We start from the raw sequence: 18,508 nt of genomic DNA on the forward strand, positions 1-18,508 counted from the left end.
TAATAGAGAAAATATTTTTAAGTGAAATTTCAGTTGAAGCCACTTCATCACTTTAAATATATTTTCTTATATATTCATATCAATTTCAAACAATGCACTCTGATTACATCCCCCCACTATGCTCCCCAATTTGTCCCACATCCATGTCTCTCCCAATGTTATGTTCTCTTTTTATATTGAACTTAATCCAAATAGTGCTTCTAGCATGTGCACAGGTTTAGAGCCAACTATAAGAACATGAGCAACTTACTAAACAAAACTGACCCTCCCAACCACATCCCTGTGGAATTTTGAGCAGCTTGATACTGTGCAAGTCCCCTACTGACAACCACAGTTCCCACGAGTTCATGAGTGAAAGGGTCTTGTCATACCCAGAAAATACTGTTTCATAATAGTCCTCCCCAGCCTCTGGTTCTTACATCATTTGTTTGTTGAGATTACTCAGGCTTTACTACGTTACATAGAGAAGAATTAGAAACTATAGTAGTTGACAGAAGATAATAAAGGAATGTACATCTCAAAAACCTAAAAGATGGAATGAAATCATTCACTTTTATTTTTTTTGAGATTATAATAACATCAATTCTCCCTTCCCTTTCTTCCATCCAAATACTTCCATAGTATCCCTCCCTACTCTCTTTCAAATTCATGGACTCTTTCTTACTAATTGTTATTGCATATATATACTTATTAAACTATAACCTCAGTTCACACGATGCTCCTTGTACAGATGTTTTCAGGACTGACCATTTGGTATTGGATAGCTAATTGGTATGCTCTTCCCTGGGAGAGACTACTTCTTTTACAAGTTATTGTTTGAGTATTTTGTACAAACATTACATGCATATAATGTGTTTGGATCAAGTTTATCCACTCATCGACTCCCCTAAAAATCCTTCCATAGCACCCCACTAGTATTCCTTCCAAACTTGAATGTATTCTTGTTCTCTATATACTAATTATACATTTTCCCTTACATTATGTTATAAAACACAGAAAATAGTTATGCTATAATGTATATTTAGTTAATTTATATTTGCTTATATACCCCTTGATTTAGCAAATCAAACTCTGTATACACACTACTTTAAAAAGGAAAATTTTATAAGTAGATGGCTTTTTCCTGGACTTAGAGAAGTTTGTGGCTCAAAAAATTAATAACAAAATGAAACAGAGATTTGAGGCACAGATTTCCTTTTAAGACTGCATTGCCTAAATAAAGACTGACCAAATGCTATCACCATGAATATTCATTTGTTTTAGAAGTTCCTAGACTTTTTCTAACAAACAATAATCAAAGGCAATGCTTACCTGCCAGGTAAAATAATCATAGCGGTAAAATAGCTCAAGAAAAAATATGAACAATAAATCTTAAGTTTACCAAATGAGCTTAAATAATATTTTTTCAAACTGAAACTATAATTCATAAAAGCTAGAATTTTACAATGCTTTAATGATAAAGATAGATATAGATACAATTTTGTAGGAAGTGAGGTGAGGTGAAAGAGCAGATAACAGTGCTTGGTATCAACATCTGAGTTTGGTCCTTGGGACCCACTTGGTGGAAGAGAGAACTAACTACTGCAAGTTGTCCTCTGCTGACCCTGACTCTTGCAATGCATATTCATAAAGAGAGGGGACACACATTAGGGATGAACTGTTTTCTTTTTAAATAAACAGATAGTACTTGTTTTATCTGCCTAAGCCTGACATCACCAGCAGTACACTTCATACACTGTAATCAAGTTGTGTCACTAAAATTGGAAACATACCTAAATAAATAAGATAGCTTACAGAAAATTTCAAATGGAAGAGCTGTTAAATAATTGGCATGCCTCCTCTGCTGTAGGATGGTCTGTATGTCAAATGCTCTGATTGGTCAATAAATAAAACACTGATTGACCAGTGGCCAGGCAAGAAGTATAGGCAGGACTAACAGAGAGGAGAATTGAGAGAACAGGAAGGTGGGAGGAGTCACTGCCAGCTGCTGTCATGACAAGCAGCATGTGAAGATGCTGGTAAGCCACGAGTCACGTGGCAAGGTATAGATTTATGGAAATGGATTAATTTAAGCTATAAGAACAGTTAGCAAGAAGCCTGCCATGGCCATACAGTTTGTAAGCAATATAAGTCTCTGTGTTTACTTGGTTGGGTCTGAGCGGCTGTGGGACTGGTGGGTGACAGAGATTTGTCCTGACTGTGGGCCAGGCAGGAAAACTCTAGCTACACTCCTCTTTGACAAGTATATCTGGAAGCCTTTTATTCTATATCAGCTATGTAACAATTACATAGCAGCAAAATCTATGATATATATATATATTCCTTTCACTCATCCACTATGGTTGAGCACACAGCTACCTGTGTTTTTGTATCTCATGGGAGCTCTGCTTTTTTCTCTTCGACTGTACCTGAAGTATCACTTCAAGGTACAGTTTTACACTTACCCAGGGTGGTACTTTTCACATATTCTGATTACAAGAACCAGTCTTTTGGTTCCTTTCCCTCAATCCATTGCAGATCATACTTTTACAAAAAATAATCAAATGAATTTAGAATAATGAAATTTAAAGCTATATAAAATACAATCATTACTATCCTACAGATCAAAAATTACTACTAAGGAAGTTTCTAAATGTTTACTCTCTCTTTTTAACCATCTGCAATAATGAACTACTAATTAAGGGATGATAACCACACTTGGAGTAGACTAATGAAGAATCCACACATTAACAAATGGAACAAATATTGGTGAACAGAGAAGCTTCAAAGTTAAACCCAACCACATTTTGCAGATCAATATTTGTGTATTAAATGAACAGATTAAAACTATTATAGTATGTCACTTTCTTATTTCAAAACTAATCTGAATGAACTCCAAGCAAACTTTCCCAAATAATGTACAACTGAAAAAAAAAATGTAGCTAGAACCACAGATATTTCAAACTGGCTGTTCTATTAGTTTCTTTTTCTTTAAAAACAATAAGCATTAGAGAAAATAGTGTCAAAATCAGCACAGCCATCACCCACCATCAGAACCATTTATAATGGAAGCATTAAAAAACAAAATTAAAGTCTTATAATTAATTAGTGCTGAGTCAGTACTTTTAATCACAGAAATTTATTTTTAAAACTGGTATACAGAATAGACCAAAGAACTTGATCAGTTATAAAGACAAGATGTCATATAAACCCTATATTGTTTAAGGTAAAGAGTTACAACTCCAGAAGTATATTTACGCATCTAAGTTTTGGCCAAGTTTTGTCTGTCATTGAACAGATGGGTATGTGTTTATACAACTGATTAAAGAGGTACTCTTTACCACCTTTAAAGCTGTAGGTAAAATGGATTTTCATAACTAAAAAAATCAAGTACAAAGCAAAGCAAATGTCATTAACCCTAAGTACCAGGCTCAAAGGTTTCAGGGTTTTACTAAGTACAGGAAAAGTTTCCTTTTATATAATCAAAATCATATGATGAGGAAATTCCAAACAAAGAAGCCAACTCATCTGACAGGTTTTGACTCTACCACATATGAAATTATGTTTCATTTTTAATAGAAAAGCAGTTTTCTCAATCTTTGAGGCTTAAAAACATCTTTTAAAAATTTTTAAATCATTGAAGACTCCAAAGACTTTGACTGTGTGGGTTACATCTATTCATATTTACCGTATTAAAAATAGAAAAGAAGAATATTGACTATGTATTTATTAATAGAATAACACTAAACATGTTATATGTAATCATATATGATTTTGTTTTGTCTTGTTTTTTTGAGACACTTTGAGACATGGTTTCTCTGTGTAACAGCTCTGACTGTCCTGGATCTCGCTTTGTAGACCAGGCTGGTCTCAAACACACAGAGATCCACCTACCTCTGCCTCCAGAGAGCTGGGATTAAAGGCATGCGCAACTACCACCCGTGTTCATCTATGTTTTTAAAGGTAATTGTATTTTCCAAAATAAGAAAGTAAATGAGAAGTGTGACACTGAACTACATTTTTACTAATACCTATTATCTAGCTTAAAAGAAGACAATTGGATTCATATATCTGCCTCTATATTAAACATGTTGAAATCAAGTTGTTTTGCAGGAAATACACTTTTGTTTTTGTTTCTTTTTAAATCGGGGTTCACAAGTATGATTTGAGAAAGAGACAATTTTAATAATTTTTTCTTATAATTTTGACTATTCTGATAAAACATCAGAAATTGGCAACTAGCAGTTTCTTTAAATGTTTCCTTGTGAACAAGAATCTGAAACCATATTTATTTTATCTAGCTATGTCCTGTTACACAAAAATATACTGGTCCGTCTTGCATTTTCAATGTATTTGGTACCTATACTTGATTTGACACACAAGTCAACTGAAAAACACTGATTCACTGAGTTACAAACACCTTCCAAATACTGACATAGCTATCTCATCAGAAAATTATATAAGCTATTGAAATATTATGGTTCTGTGGAAGAAAAAAACTCATGGACACTAGTTATGAAAAAGTATATAAAGCTAATTGTTGTTCTAGTCCTAATTTTGTCATGGATTTTTTTTTGTTTGAGTGGTGGATACATTCATAAAATATATTTAATACTTAAAGTATAAAATTTAATGTGAAACTTTGCAGCTTCCATTTCAAATGCCAATTTGAACTTAATGAACTGTAGATAAGTGATTCAGCTGTATAGAATTTCAGTCTGACTAATTTTGGTATGACATTTTTCTTTATTTATAAGCTTTATATACAAAGATTTATAAATTAAAAAATGAAAATTTAATAATCTATTTTTCTTCAAACTTCTACTTTTAACAGACAAAAATATGACCAGCACTTTTTTCCTATTAAATAGAATCAAATCATTCATTTTTTTGCATAAACAATGACAAAAAACCTATCAATACTTAAATTTTGTAACTCCTTTTTTTCTAGAAAGACTAGAGATCCACAAGAGGACAGTTGCAACAGATGAACTCCCTTCAATTATGACAGAATGCAGAAGACTGGTACAAGCTCAAGCCAGATAAATCCCCGCTTAGAAAATGAGAAGTTGGCATGAAGTTCCACCTCTAGCTTTTAGGAGCCTTTGGGCCTTTGATCGCTAGGAGATGGATAGTCAGTTTTCTTTAATGGAGTAATCCACGAGTAGGCTGACCACACTGTAGGACATGTCCTACTCTCAAGAGTAATTGGACAACATGGGTTAGATTCGATGGGTTTAAAAAAAAGCAAGAAAAACTCAGAAGTTGAGTGGGTAAGAAAATGGGGGTAGATTTAGGAGGAGTTGGGTCAGGGTAGTTATTATGAGCAAAATTAATTCTTATGCAATTTTTAAAAAATTAATATAGAAATATAAAATAGTGATCCATGAAAAATGGCTAGTTCACCTCATAATGCAAAAATGAACACTTATATTCTGCTTTGAAAAAAACTTGTTATGTGATCTGCAACTAAGATGTTTTATTGTATTTTCTGTTCAATATAGAATATGAAAAAGATGTGAATTCAATGGTTGAGATATAATAAAGGAAATAACTGATTATATCTCATCAAAGACATTCTTTAAGTGTGAGGCAGTAAAGAATCCCATGACAAATGTACTACTGGGAGTGTCTTCCTTTATTGTGCCAGGGTATAGCAGTTCTAAAAATACTGGGATTATTATAAAATCATTTTGACCTAAGGACTCCTTGAAAGGGTTTGGAGGTGCCTAGCGACACACAGATTGGAGAACTACTCTTGTAGAACACAGTCATGAATAGTATTGCAAAGAACAGCTCATAAAGGAAGAGGCAGTTAAGGAAGGGTAAAGAGCCCCTGATTCAAGAAAATGTTGTGCAAAGTAGTCATTTCTCATAGCTCTTCAAGTGTTCCCTGTTATTCCTAAATGTCAAATAAAAGATATCATCATTCATAATCTGAAAAAGTGACTGTTTCCTAATTCCATAATATGCCATTTTCAACAACAACAACAAAAAAACCAACTAGCTCTATCTTCTCACAATCAACTACAAATATAGCTACTATATCTATCATGATCTTTCTAGGTACATTAGACTGTGGAAACCCATCCAGAAGGGAAATGAGTTAGTTACCTCAACATATTTTTTTTCAAACACACGGACTTTTATATTGTCCATTAAGAAGTACTGAATAAACACTTGGAGATGAATTAGATCACATATACTTAAAAGTTGATTGCAGAGAAAAGACCAACTATAGACTATTTCAAGACACAACCAAGTATTTTTTAAAAAAAAAAACTATCACTTGATAATTGATCAGTTATATAAAAATAAAACAGTTCAATGTTCAAAATTCATTAAGTCCTATATCTAAAGGCTTATCATAAAAAGAAATAGTATTTGATAATCCATGAGTATATGTATTTATTGTATAATTGATTTGGCCCATGCTATACAAACTAGTCTGAAAATGCCAGATTTTTATGTTTGTTTATATTTTAAAATAATGTAATATTCAGGTGTACTACCTTTCATTAGTGGTCATAAGTAATATTATATTTCATATGATCACTACAGAATTCCCCATACATTCTTCATGGGGATACAGCTTTTTCTATATTTTACTCATATAAACAGGTTTCATTATGCCATAGTCATATATACATAGCATGATGTCTTGTTCTTATTCACTTCCCATCCCTACTGCCTCTTGCTGGACCTCACTCTCCACTCAAGCAGTTCTCTTCATTTGATTTAATAGCACATATCTTTTATTGCTCACTCTTTTTCAACACACTCCCCACTCTCTTTGAACTTCTTCATCCCTCTTTACCCTCCTATTCCACTCCATATATACAAGCACATACATGTTCTGCATATGAGTGAATACATAAGGAGTCCATCTGGTACTGGACTTTTTTATTTAACTTGGTAATTACTGCTTCTCATTCTTGGTATAGGCATATTTGCATTGTTTGTGTACTTTTGGTTTAATTCTGGTAAGTTATATGTCAATTCATCCATCCATTTCTTCTGGATTTTTCAATTTATGAGTACAAAGTTTTAAAGCACTACCCTAATGATTTTGTGAATTTCAGTAGTTTGTTGTCCCCTTTTTTTTCTACTTTTATCAATTTGGGTCCTCTCTATATTTCTATTAGTTAGTTTGGCTAAGGATTTGTCCACTTCATTTACATTCTCAATGAATCAGTTCTGCTTTATAACATTTTTTGAATTGTTCTTTTAATCTCCATTTAATTAAACTTGTTTCATTAATGTGCAGTTTTTATATGACTTTGGCATTAGTAGGATTTTGGTCCCATTAAATAGACTAAAACATTTAATGTCATAAAACTTTGTAAGATCTAAAACTCCCCTTGCTTGGATGTTAACACTGGAACCTTTGCTGAAAAACTTAAGATTGTACAGCCCCAGGTTTCTTGGAATATGGCCTACACGTATCTGATTCACAGCATTGGCCAAATTCTTGAATATGTTCAGCATATTCACACACAAGTCACACCCACACAATGCCTACACAAATGATGCAATATTGACAAGCAAGTATGTTCATATCGTAAGAAGCAAAACAAAAGCTACCTTCTTAATAGCTTTGGTTGATGAACTGCATAAATCTCACTATTCTACATCTTATTACTATGCATTTAAAAGGGGTTTCAACAATGTCTTTGTTAAAGAAACCTTTTTACACAAAGTATTCCCTAAATTTAAGGACTACACCGACAATTTGTTAGCATGTTGTTAAATTTAACATGAAGATAATATGAGAAAACTCATTTTGTTATACATTATTTTTTATGAAAAGCAATAAAAAAAATTTTCTGATCTGTTTAATATGTTTCTACCTTAAAGATATTGCTAATACTAATGCATTTGAATATGTAAGCTTTTTTATGATGGTTGCCAATCTTATTTCTGGCCTGCTTAAGAAAGGCTTCCAGGCCTTATGTTATACATTTGTAAACAACAGTGTATAGATCAGACTTTATCTAATCTTTCCTGCTCTGATTTTTCTTTTTCCATCTACAGTGTCACTTGTTTTTAGTCTTGTGTTTGTTTTTTTTCTCCTGTCTTTGACTTTTGGATTTGTTTGAGAATGGGTCTCATTATGTACCCAAGCCAGGATCAAACTACTCGGTAGCCCCCCCAGGCTGGCTTTAATCGCAGAAGCAGCCTATTTACTCAGCCGCCTGAGTGCTAGGGTTATAGGCAAACAATACCATATCCAACTTGTACTACTTGCTTTCAATTTTGATTGCTGTTTATCTATGGAATTCTTAAATCTTTTATGAAACAAAGCAAGAAATAAATGCACAGATGAATACATACATATATCATACATATATATTATATATTGAGTAACAAAACTTTTAATAACATGAAATGTTTCTGTGGTATCATTTTGTCAAATAATTAAGCATTTAGACTTTGAGATATAAAAAAATTATCGATCAAACCCAGATGCCCTTCAACTGAAGAGTGGATAAACAAAATGTGGTACATATACACAATGGAATACTACTCAGCAGAGAAAAACAATGGCATCATGAGGTTTGCAGACAAATGGATGGATCTAGAAAAAATCATCCTGAGTGAGGTAACCCAGACTCAGAAAGACAAACATGGTATGTACTCACTCATAGCAGGATACTAGACATGAAACAAGGATGAATTGTCTGCTACTCACATCACCAGGGAGGCTACCCGGAAAACAGGACCCCAAGAAAGACACAGGGATCGCCCAATGACAGAGAAATGGAATGAGATCTACATGAACAGCCTGGACATGAGTGGGGGTAATGAAAGGCAAGGGTCGAGGGAAAGAGAGCTTGGGGGAGCGGGAGATCCCAGCTGGATCAACAACAGAGAGGGAGAACAAGGAATAGGAGACCATGGTAAATGAAGACCACATGAGAACAGGAAGAAGCAAAGTGCTAGAGAGGCCCACAGAAATCCACAAAGATACCCACACAACAGACTGTCGGCAATGGTCGAGAGACAGCCCGAACTGACCTACTCTGGTGATGGGATGGCCAAACACCCTAATTGTTGTGCTAGAAACCTCATCCAACTACTGAGGGATCTGGATGCAGAGATCCATGACTAGGCCCCGGGTGGATCTCTGGGAGTCCAATCAGCGAGAATGAGGAGGGTTTATATGAGCGAGAATTGTTGAGACCAAGGTTGGATAAAGCACAGGGACAAATAGCCAAATGAATGGAAACACATGAACTATGAACCAATGGCTGAGGGGTCCACACTGGATCAGGCCCTCCGAATGGGTGAGACAGTTGATTGGCTTGATCTGTTTGGGAGGCATCCAGGCAGTGGGACCAGATCTTGTGCTCATTGCATGAGTTGGCTGTTTGAAACCTGGGGCCTATGCAGGATTGTTCTGCTTGGCCTGGGAGGAGGGGACTAGACCTACCTGGACTGAGTCTACCAGGTTGACCTCAGTCTGTGGGGAAGGCTTTGCCCTGGAGGAGATGGGAATGGGGGGGGGGGGCGTTGGGGGGAAGGTGAGGGGGACGGGAGGGGGGAGAACAAGGGAATCTGTGACCGATATGTAGAACTGAATTGTATAGCAAAATAAATTAAAATAAATTAAGAAAAAAAAAAAAAAAAATTATCTTTTCTAAATTAATATATCTCAGAAACATTAAAAATAAAATTATATAGCACACACAAATATATATATATATATATATATATATATATATATATATATATATATATACCTAATTTACAAGTTAGTTTTATAATACCTCTGCAGATGTGGTGGGATGAAAGGGTAGATTAATGAACCTACTTTTAGAGAACAACAACTTGTTTAGAAATGTTTTACACTGCTATGGATTTTAGTTTATTGGTACAAGTTTAAACTTAATTTTGTTATACTGAATATATATTTCTATTTTCATTTGAGGTATTATGTTTATGTAACTCATTTAGATTGTAATGGATAATTAAGAAATACAGAATAATAATTAGTCTTCTATGATGGTCAAACTTGTAGCATGTTAGTTAAGTTTTCTAGATATACATAGATATATTTCAGATAGATAGGTAATCTTCAAACACTTCAAAGACCTACAGAATATGGCATTTAAAATGTTTTAAAAATTTAGACTTTCTGGACAGTGAGACATGTCTGCTCCTCGCAGCACCGATTTACTTCAAAGAGAAACATGGGCATTGAAGACACTCTATATGGAGTTTATCTTCTTGGCAAAAATAGTCATTTGGGCAAGAAACTGTTCTTGCCTGGACTGCTTAAAAAAATGTATCGACTACACATACAGAACCCATAGGAAGGTGACCACTGAACTTGGCAAAATGGTCCTTCAGGTTCCTGCTTCGCAGAGGAAACTGCCAGACATTCTACAAGACACAGAGAAAAGTGACTGAGAGACTCTAGGCCTGTGGACTGAAGACAGATGCCCCAACTTTACAGAAAAACTTTGGATGACTGTCCAGGCTGCCAGCTGTCTCTGTCTACTCTGGCAAGACACTTGAAAGTTGCTTGCGTCCTTCTCCCGTTCCTCAGGTAATATTATATCCTTCTGAGGTCTTTGATGTAGTTGAAGACTAGATAGTTAAAATTTCCTTAGTTATGATAAAAGATAAGTTAGATATAAAACCTTAGACTCACAAATATAGGATAGGATATCTTCTTTAATTTTGCCAAATCCAAATAGACTAGATATTATAAATAGACTAGATATTGTAACTGTAATTCTTGCTTGATAATTGTTTTGTTAGATGTCATTTTACTATGTTAAAGTTAAAACCTTCCTTTTTGAAAAAATAAAGAAAAGGGGGAAGTTCTGTGGATGACTGATTGATAAATAAATGCTGATTGGCCAGTAGCCAGGCAGGAAGTATAGGTGGGACAAAGAGGGAGGACAATTCTGGGGAGTGGAAGGCTGGGGGAGGGAGATGCTGCCAGCCACCATGATGAGTAGCAAGATGTAAGTTACCGGTAAGCCACAAGCCACATGGCAAGGTATAGATTAATATAAATGGGCTGAGTTTAAGTGTAAGAGCTAGACAGTGGTAGGCCTGAGCTAATGGCCAAGCAGTTTAAGTAATATAAGCATCTGGATGATTATTTTATAAGTGGGCTGCAGGACTGCAGGGGCTTGGCGGAACCCGGAGAGAAACTCTCCAGCTACATACCTCCTCTACCAACACCAGCAACCTATTAATAGGCCCTTCTAGTTTTTCTTTTCAGGCTACTCTTTACGTTTTTATCTCTGTCTGACTTTGTTTTCTGCTACTGTGATAGGCACCACAACAACAACAACAAAAAAATTGAGCGTCAAAGGGTTTATTTAGCTTACACATTATAGTCCATCATGGAGAGAAGCCTGGGAAGGCTCTCAAGGCAGGAACTGAAGCAGAGATCATGGAGGAATGTTGCTCACTGCCATACTTCCTCTGCCTTGCTCAGCTACCTTCCTTATACAGAACGAACTCAACTATCCAGGGATGGTACCACCCATAGTGTGCAGGGCCTTCCTACACCAACCATCAATTAAGATAATACCTGACAAACATGCCCATGGGCCGAACTGATGGATGCAGTGTTTCAACTGAGGTTCCCTCTTTCCAGGTGTGTCAAGTTGATAACCAAGATCATTCATCACAATCACTTTGTCATTCATTGAAAAACCATAAGCCATCTCAGTTTGTCTTTTGTATCCTAAAAATATTTCTATGTATTTCATATATTCTATACCATATATACCATACTACATACAAATAATTAATGTCTAGTTTGTAATCACCGATATATTTCATAAAACTACTGTGCACACGCTAAGTACTCAGTAATATATTTTCTTAAAAATGTCTTAATCACTGTAATCACGACCAATTGCCTTAATTTTCCTCCTTGTAATGAACTCTCAGCTACTGTGATATTTTATTTCTCCCATCTTTCTCCCAACAAATAGTGATTGCAGCTGTTTCCTAAAGGCTATTACTTACTGTATGCATTCAATAATTTTCATGTCTCAGATTTTAGGTATACAAGCTACAGGATCCATATCCGCATACTTCCTTTCTGAGAACATATTACCAAATACTTACTAAACAAATACAATAATGAGCATATGAATTAAGTTTTCTCAAAGATTCTTCAAAGCAAGAACCTCATATCATTTCCAAATCATCTATGCTAGTTCTACTTTAATGTAAAAAATGGTGGGTTAGCTCCTGATTCCATACATAAATTATAGCATAAACTCTAAATTCTCATACAGAGCTAAGAAACAGAGATAATATTACCAGGAGATAGTCATCTATGTTACACACAAAATATCTTCATAAAAATCAAGTATGTGATTTAGACAACCAGCAATGAACATGCCAATTTTTTTACCCTGAGAAATATAAACTCAGGTGATTAGAAAACAGTGACTGCTATAGAAGAGTATAAAGAAATCTAAATAAAAAACAGAAATAAAACATATAAAACTAAAGAATCATTTTTGTATCCTTTGAGAGCCAGAGAAATGATTTCTATGGATGCATACACATTTCTTGTTAAATATCAAGCAGATAAGGAAATGTAGGAAAAAGTATTTATTACCTTTCCAAAAGATCCTTGACCAAGAACCTTAAGCAAGTCAAACTGTGCAGGATCTGCTTTCTCATATCCTTCTTTCACATGCTGTGTAATAGGGATTTCTTTAAGATCTTCATTCTGCAAAAAAAAAAAAAATCAAATAATACTAATGTACAGTTCCAACATCTTGTGATTAGTTCCATTTCAAAAAAAAATCACACCATAAATTATACAATAATAAACCCTATCAGTCTAGCAACTCCCATCTCCTGATATAACATAGAGATATAATTTCATTTCTTTTGTTGGTGGGTTTTGTTGGTGGTGTTAACCATTTGAGGCAGTCTTGCTATGTATACCTAGCTAGATTGGAACTTGCTATGGGTATCAGATGGGCCTCAAACTTTTGACAATTCTCTTGCCTCTGCCTTCTGCCACCAAGCCCAGCTCCTACTACATAATTTCATGTAAATGAAATCATCTGAATTTATGCAACAGCTTTACAAGTAGAAAACAATAACAAAATAATATTAAGAACTAAGACTTTAACAAAATAATATTAAGAACTAAGACTTATTTATTTTGATTTTTATTTGTGATTTTTAGATGACTACTGTATTTACCTAATTCCCTCATCCTCCAACTCCTATGTACTCCCTACCATGCTCCCTCTCAAATTTATACTGCTGTGGGATGTCCTGTATGTTGTGAATATATGTTGCTATGATTGATTGATAAATAAAACACCGATTGGTCAGTAGCCAGGCAGGAAGTATAGGATAGGCAGGACAAACAGAGAAGAGGCTGGGAGGTGGAAGCTGGGAGATACACCAGCCTGCCATCCAGGGAGTAGCACGTAAAGGCAGCAGGTAAAGCCACGAACACATGGCAACATATAGATTAACAGAAATGGGCTGAGTATAAGTGTAAGAGCTAGACAATGGTAGGCATGAGCTAATGGCCGAGCAGTTTAAATAATATAAGCATCTGTGTGTTTATTTTATAAGTGGGTTATGGGACTGCCGGGGCTTGACGGGACCCAAAGAGAAAAACTCTAGCTATATTATACCCTGTTTATTATTATTATTATTATTATACATATATCCATATAAATACATAAATAAACCTGCTGAGTCCATCTAGTGTTGCTCATATGTATATTTTGTTAGAGCTGGTGACTTGGCACTGGATAATCAACTAGTGAACTCATCTGGGAGAGGGAAACTTATTCTCCTCTCTCAGCAGTCATTCATGGCCTGCAGCACTTCATCTAGGGGTGGGACCTTGTGAGATTTCTACCATCTATGATGGCATGTCAGCTAGTGTTATCATTGTTTAGGTCTCGTTTATGCAACCTTACTGTTGAGATTTCATGGGTGCAGCTTCCCTGTCCTATATAGAGAATACTATCTTGCATCAGACAATATCCCCTGACTCTTATGATCTTTCCAACCACTCTTCCATGTTCTTTCAGCCTTAGGTGTAGAAGTTGTACTGTAGATGTATCAACTCGGGTGGAACACACCACAGTCAGTTGAGAAACTAAGATGTTTAAGCACCTCACTGAAGTGCAACTTATGAGACAAAGACAGAGGAAGTAAAAATAAAAACTTGCAAGTCGTGAGAAAACAAACATAAAAATCTCAAAAGTCCTTCTGAATAGTAATTTACTATATTCTTAAGTATTTTAATACCCAGATCAATGCAAAGGAAACTCACAAAAATATAATTTACAGAACTCAAAATGTTCCCATGCCATGAAGTTTTATTAACAATGTGAATATAAATGATATACAAGTTTCCTACCATCTATGTTAGGAAAAAGAAATCCTCCCAGGAAATATTTCTGCCCCATAATAGAAGACTCCTCTCAGGTGTTACGACTATACTCAAATGTGTTGTAATTCTAGTCCCAATGGAAAGCACAGCGACTAACAATTTTTTTAATCTGCATGAATTCCCTATCACAAAATAGCAAAATATAACCTCTGATCCAGCTCCATCAATGTCTAGAAAACAAAATTAACACACTCAAAGCTTGAGTTCTACAATGTCAAGTCAAATGTTCCTTATCTATTGGCCCTTTGATTATCTGACTAATTAATGGTGGCTGTGTCTAAAGTGGACAAGAGAATAGTCCCAGTGAGCTAGTCTTGACAGTTAAAATCACATCAATGTCACAAAAAGTCAGATACACACTCAAGAGTATTATGTTGAACTGAGTATTACTGTATTAGGGACATTTAAGAAGATGAGTAAGAAAAAAATAACATCATATGGCTGTGCCCTAATCCCAAATGACTGATAATCTTACACACAAAAAAGCCTGTGCAAGCAAGCATGTGTGCACACACACACACACATACACAGGGCATAGGGGGTGTGAAGCCACAGACCATCACAAACTCAGGAGAAAGTCCTCAGAAAAATCAATTTTGCCAACACCTTGATGTCAGACTTAATAGAATTCAGAATTGTGAGAAAATTAATTTCTGCTGCTTAGGACACTCAGTCTGTGGTCCTTTGTTAGGGCAGTCCTTGAAAATATATACACTGTCTATTCTTAGTTGATCTGTGAAAATGAAGTTGTTACTGTAAAATAAACATTTAATAACTTCCAAACAGTGTTCACTACTTTTTTCACATTAAATGACAAATCTGAGGCACAAGTGTCTACAGGGTTAAGTACTTTTCCAAAACTCTAAAGTATATTTAATATTAAGAAAAAATTAAGAAGGCTGAAAAACAACTTCTATATTCTGATCATTTTTGTTTTACATAAAAGAAGCCAAGAATGCTGTTAACACTAGAAAAATGCACTAATAAGCACAAAACAGTTAATCAAATACAGTACTGCTTCATTCATTTGACAACCGATTTGCTTATGGGGAAGAGATCAACTGTTAGGATAAAAAGGAAAGGAAGACAATCTAATAGCAGTCTATTATACCTCAAATACAGAAGGCTCACAAGACTATAAGACTAGCCTCCAGAACAAAAGGCTAAACAAAAAAAAAAAAAAATGGAGGGATATTTAAAGACTAAATACATTGGGGTTTACATAATAATGCAACATCCATCTGTTCAAGCATTTGTTTTATTTCAAGGCAGAAAAGATATTTTAGTTAAAAAAAAACCTAAAATTCAAAAAGAAGACATTTTGTTGTGGACTTGTGAAAGCACATGTGGAGACACAAAAGAACATGCAGAGAATACTGCAGTGTCATTAGAAGCCATGCCAGTATCAATGCTCTCTGAACAAAGGCTAACACTAATGATAATAATGTAGATAATGCAAATAAAGTGCTACTAGCTTGAACTAAACACATCAAAATAATGAACACATTGGAAAATAATCACAGAATACTTATACTGCAAAATTTTATACCGATGACTGTAGACCAAAGGATGACAGCAAACTAATTCTTACTTAGGTTTGTTTATTCTAATTACATCAGTCTTGGTTTCCTCATCTATAAAATGAAAATAAAGCTCTATCTATTTCAAATCTCAGTCACATAGGATCTTAAGAAAAAAACAAAATATCTATAAAAATAAGTTACTGAACTTATATGTATCATCTTTGTATACTTTATTATGAAGCATAAATTCTACCTAATAGTAACTGTCCAACAGTACTGAGTTGTGATTATTCATGAGAGAGTTTTGCACATTAGTAGTTTTTTAAGATTTTGAAAGAAAGGAAGTTGAATAGAAGGAAAACTGATTACCACCACTGTAAGAGAACAAAATACTGAAGCACAATAAGGCTTAATATACATCAAAAAAGAAAGGCGACCAAGCCCAGTGGCATAAGTCTATAATCCCATCTACACAGTAGGCTAAGCCAAGATAACCACAAGCAAATCAAAGCCACCCAGGGCTACAGAGTGACTTCAAGTCTAACCTGAACAATTTAGTGAGCTCCTATCTGAAAATAAAAAGCAAAAGTATAGCTAGGTCTATAGCCCAGTGGTAGAACACTAACAGCTACCTAGCAGGTATGAGGCCCTAGACTCAATATCCAGTATTACCCAAAAGGAACAGAAATGAAAACAGACAAGCAAAATCTACTACATATGAAGCATCCATTACAGGCTTGAAATACTCTGTATCTAATGTTTTGTGTGAATTTAAGTAAAACATACTTAAGAAAGATTATTTTTGAAAGAATTTGTCTGAGAGACATATTTCAAGCATGGTTTTTAATTTTTGAAATTTGGAGCTAAAATATGGAGAAATTTAATGGAGGTTTTCAAGTACATTTTTAGTTAAATATGATATTTATATTTCTGATTAATAAAAAATAAATACATGATCTTAGAGGAGTGGCATCAACAAGATATCTAAAAGTAAACGTTCTTTAAACTCCCTAAGGTATTGGCAGCACTAAATAAGAAATATTTTATGAAGCTGTAAAAAGTAAACATAAGCCACATAAATTGGGCTAAAGAGATGGCTTGGTGGTTAAGAACATTTTCTCTCGCATAGGACCTGGGTTCAATTCCTAGCACCTACATGGTGGCTAACAGCCATCTGTAACTACAGATCAAAGGGAGCCAACACTCTCTTTTGACTTCCAAGGGTATGCACACAGTCCACACACATGCATGCAGACAAAACACTCATATAAAATAAATATAAAATATAATATTTTAAAAAATAAACATAAATGAATCACAAACTACCAAATATATAACTATGCTTATTTCAACAGCATGTATGAAGTTAATTATGTCAGCCACCTAGTAATGAAGAACAAAATACTTATACTTTTAGCCTTGATAATGTTAGAAGCAGAGGACTAGGTGGTAAAATATTATATCAGATACCTTTTGTATGTACTAGATATTTAGAGACTCTAAGAAACACTTTAATTTTCCTTGTTTTAATTGGATAAAATATATCAAGTGAATGTGAAAGTCTAAGGAACCATTTAAATGAGATAGAGTAAATTAAATCTCTAAATGACTCAAACACAAAACAGCTTTAGACTACATAGGCAATAGCAGAAATTTAATTTTGTGTGTGAGTGTATGCATGCCTGTGGCATGTGTGTAATACTGGGGATGAAATACAATGCTTTAGAATGAAAGCATATATTTTACCACTGAGTTATATTCTCAGCCCCTCAGGTTCATATTTAAAGAACAACCTTTAAAAAAAAAATCAATATATTGCACAGCGCCCTCTACTATCCCACACTATTTTAAAATGACAGAAAGTCAACAACAAAAAAATAGCTATAAACATTCCACTGAAACCCACAATCATAACTCTTAAATTCTACATTAAAAACACTCTAGTGATAAATTTATATGGCAATTATTACCACCTATGTAGTTTTAATGATACAAACTGTTTTATCAATCAAATGCCAAAGTACATGGTTTTAAGTTTGGTTCACAAACTAAAACTAATCTCTATACATTCTACTATTAAGATTGACAGTATACAGCAAATGATATTTGTATCTAGTACTGTATATGTTAAATGTCTTCCTACTAAAAAGAATACTTTCATATTGTAATTAGAAAGGCAAATATCAGCCGGGCTGTGGTGACACATGCCTTTAATCCCAGCACTTGAGAGGCAGAGGCAGGCAGATTTCTGTGAGTTCAAGGCCAGCCTGGTCTACAAAGTAAGTTCCAAGTCTTGGAAAGAAAAAGAAAGAAAGAAAAGAAAAAAGAAGAAAGGCAAATATCTGACACCCTATAGGTCTATGTTTTGAATTTTATGTTAACTATATATATACACACATACACCTACATACATACACACTTTTTCCTGTCCTGTGGTGTGGAGTTTGGTGTTTCTTTGCTGATCAGTGCTAAAATATGAGCCATTCTTTTCCAATGCCTTTGTAGATACCTATAATTCTTATCTTTAAGAAAATAGCAAGATAAATATCACTATACCATTTAATGTTCATATGATCTGTACATTTTTAGA

The 18,508-nt window shown here is 34.5% G+C and overlaps 1 protein-coding gene across 4 annotated transcripts in view; it reads right to left on the bottom strand.

The window, feature by feature from the left end:
- The window catches only part of Rps6ka6 (ribosomal protein S6 kinase A6), a 207,942-nt gene that overhangs the window by 66,060 nt on the left and 123,374 nt on the right, over window positions 1-18,508 (bottom strand). For all 4 annotated transcript variants that reach the window (XM_052734805.1, XM_052734824.1, XM_052734833.1 and 1 more), the window contains one exon: window positions 12,581-12,694. In XM_052734805.1, coding sequence (XP_052590765.1) covers window positions 12,581-12,694 — 114 coding nt within the window. The remainder of the gene's footprint in view (window positions 1-12,580; window positions 12,695-18,508) is intronic.

Source organism: Peromyscus californicus, unplaced genomic scaffold (genome assembly GCF_007827085.1).
Source record: "Peromyscus californicus insignis strain IS unplaced genomic scaffold, ASM782708v3 Scaffold_10__1_contigs__length_136768540, whole genome shotgun sequence".
NCBI lineage: Eukaryota > Metazoa > Chordata > Mammalia > Rodentia > Cricetidae > Peromyscus > Peromyscus californicus.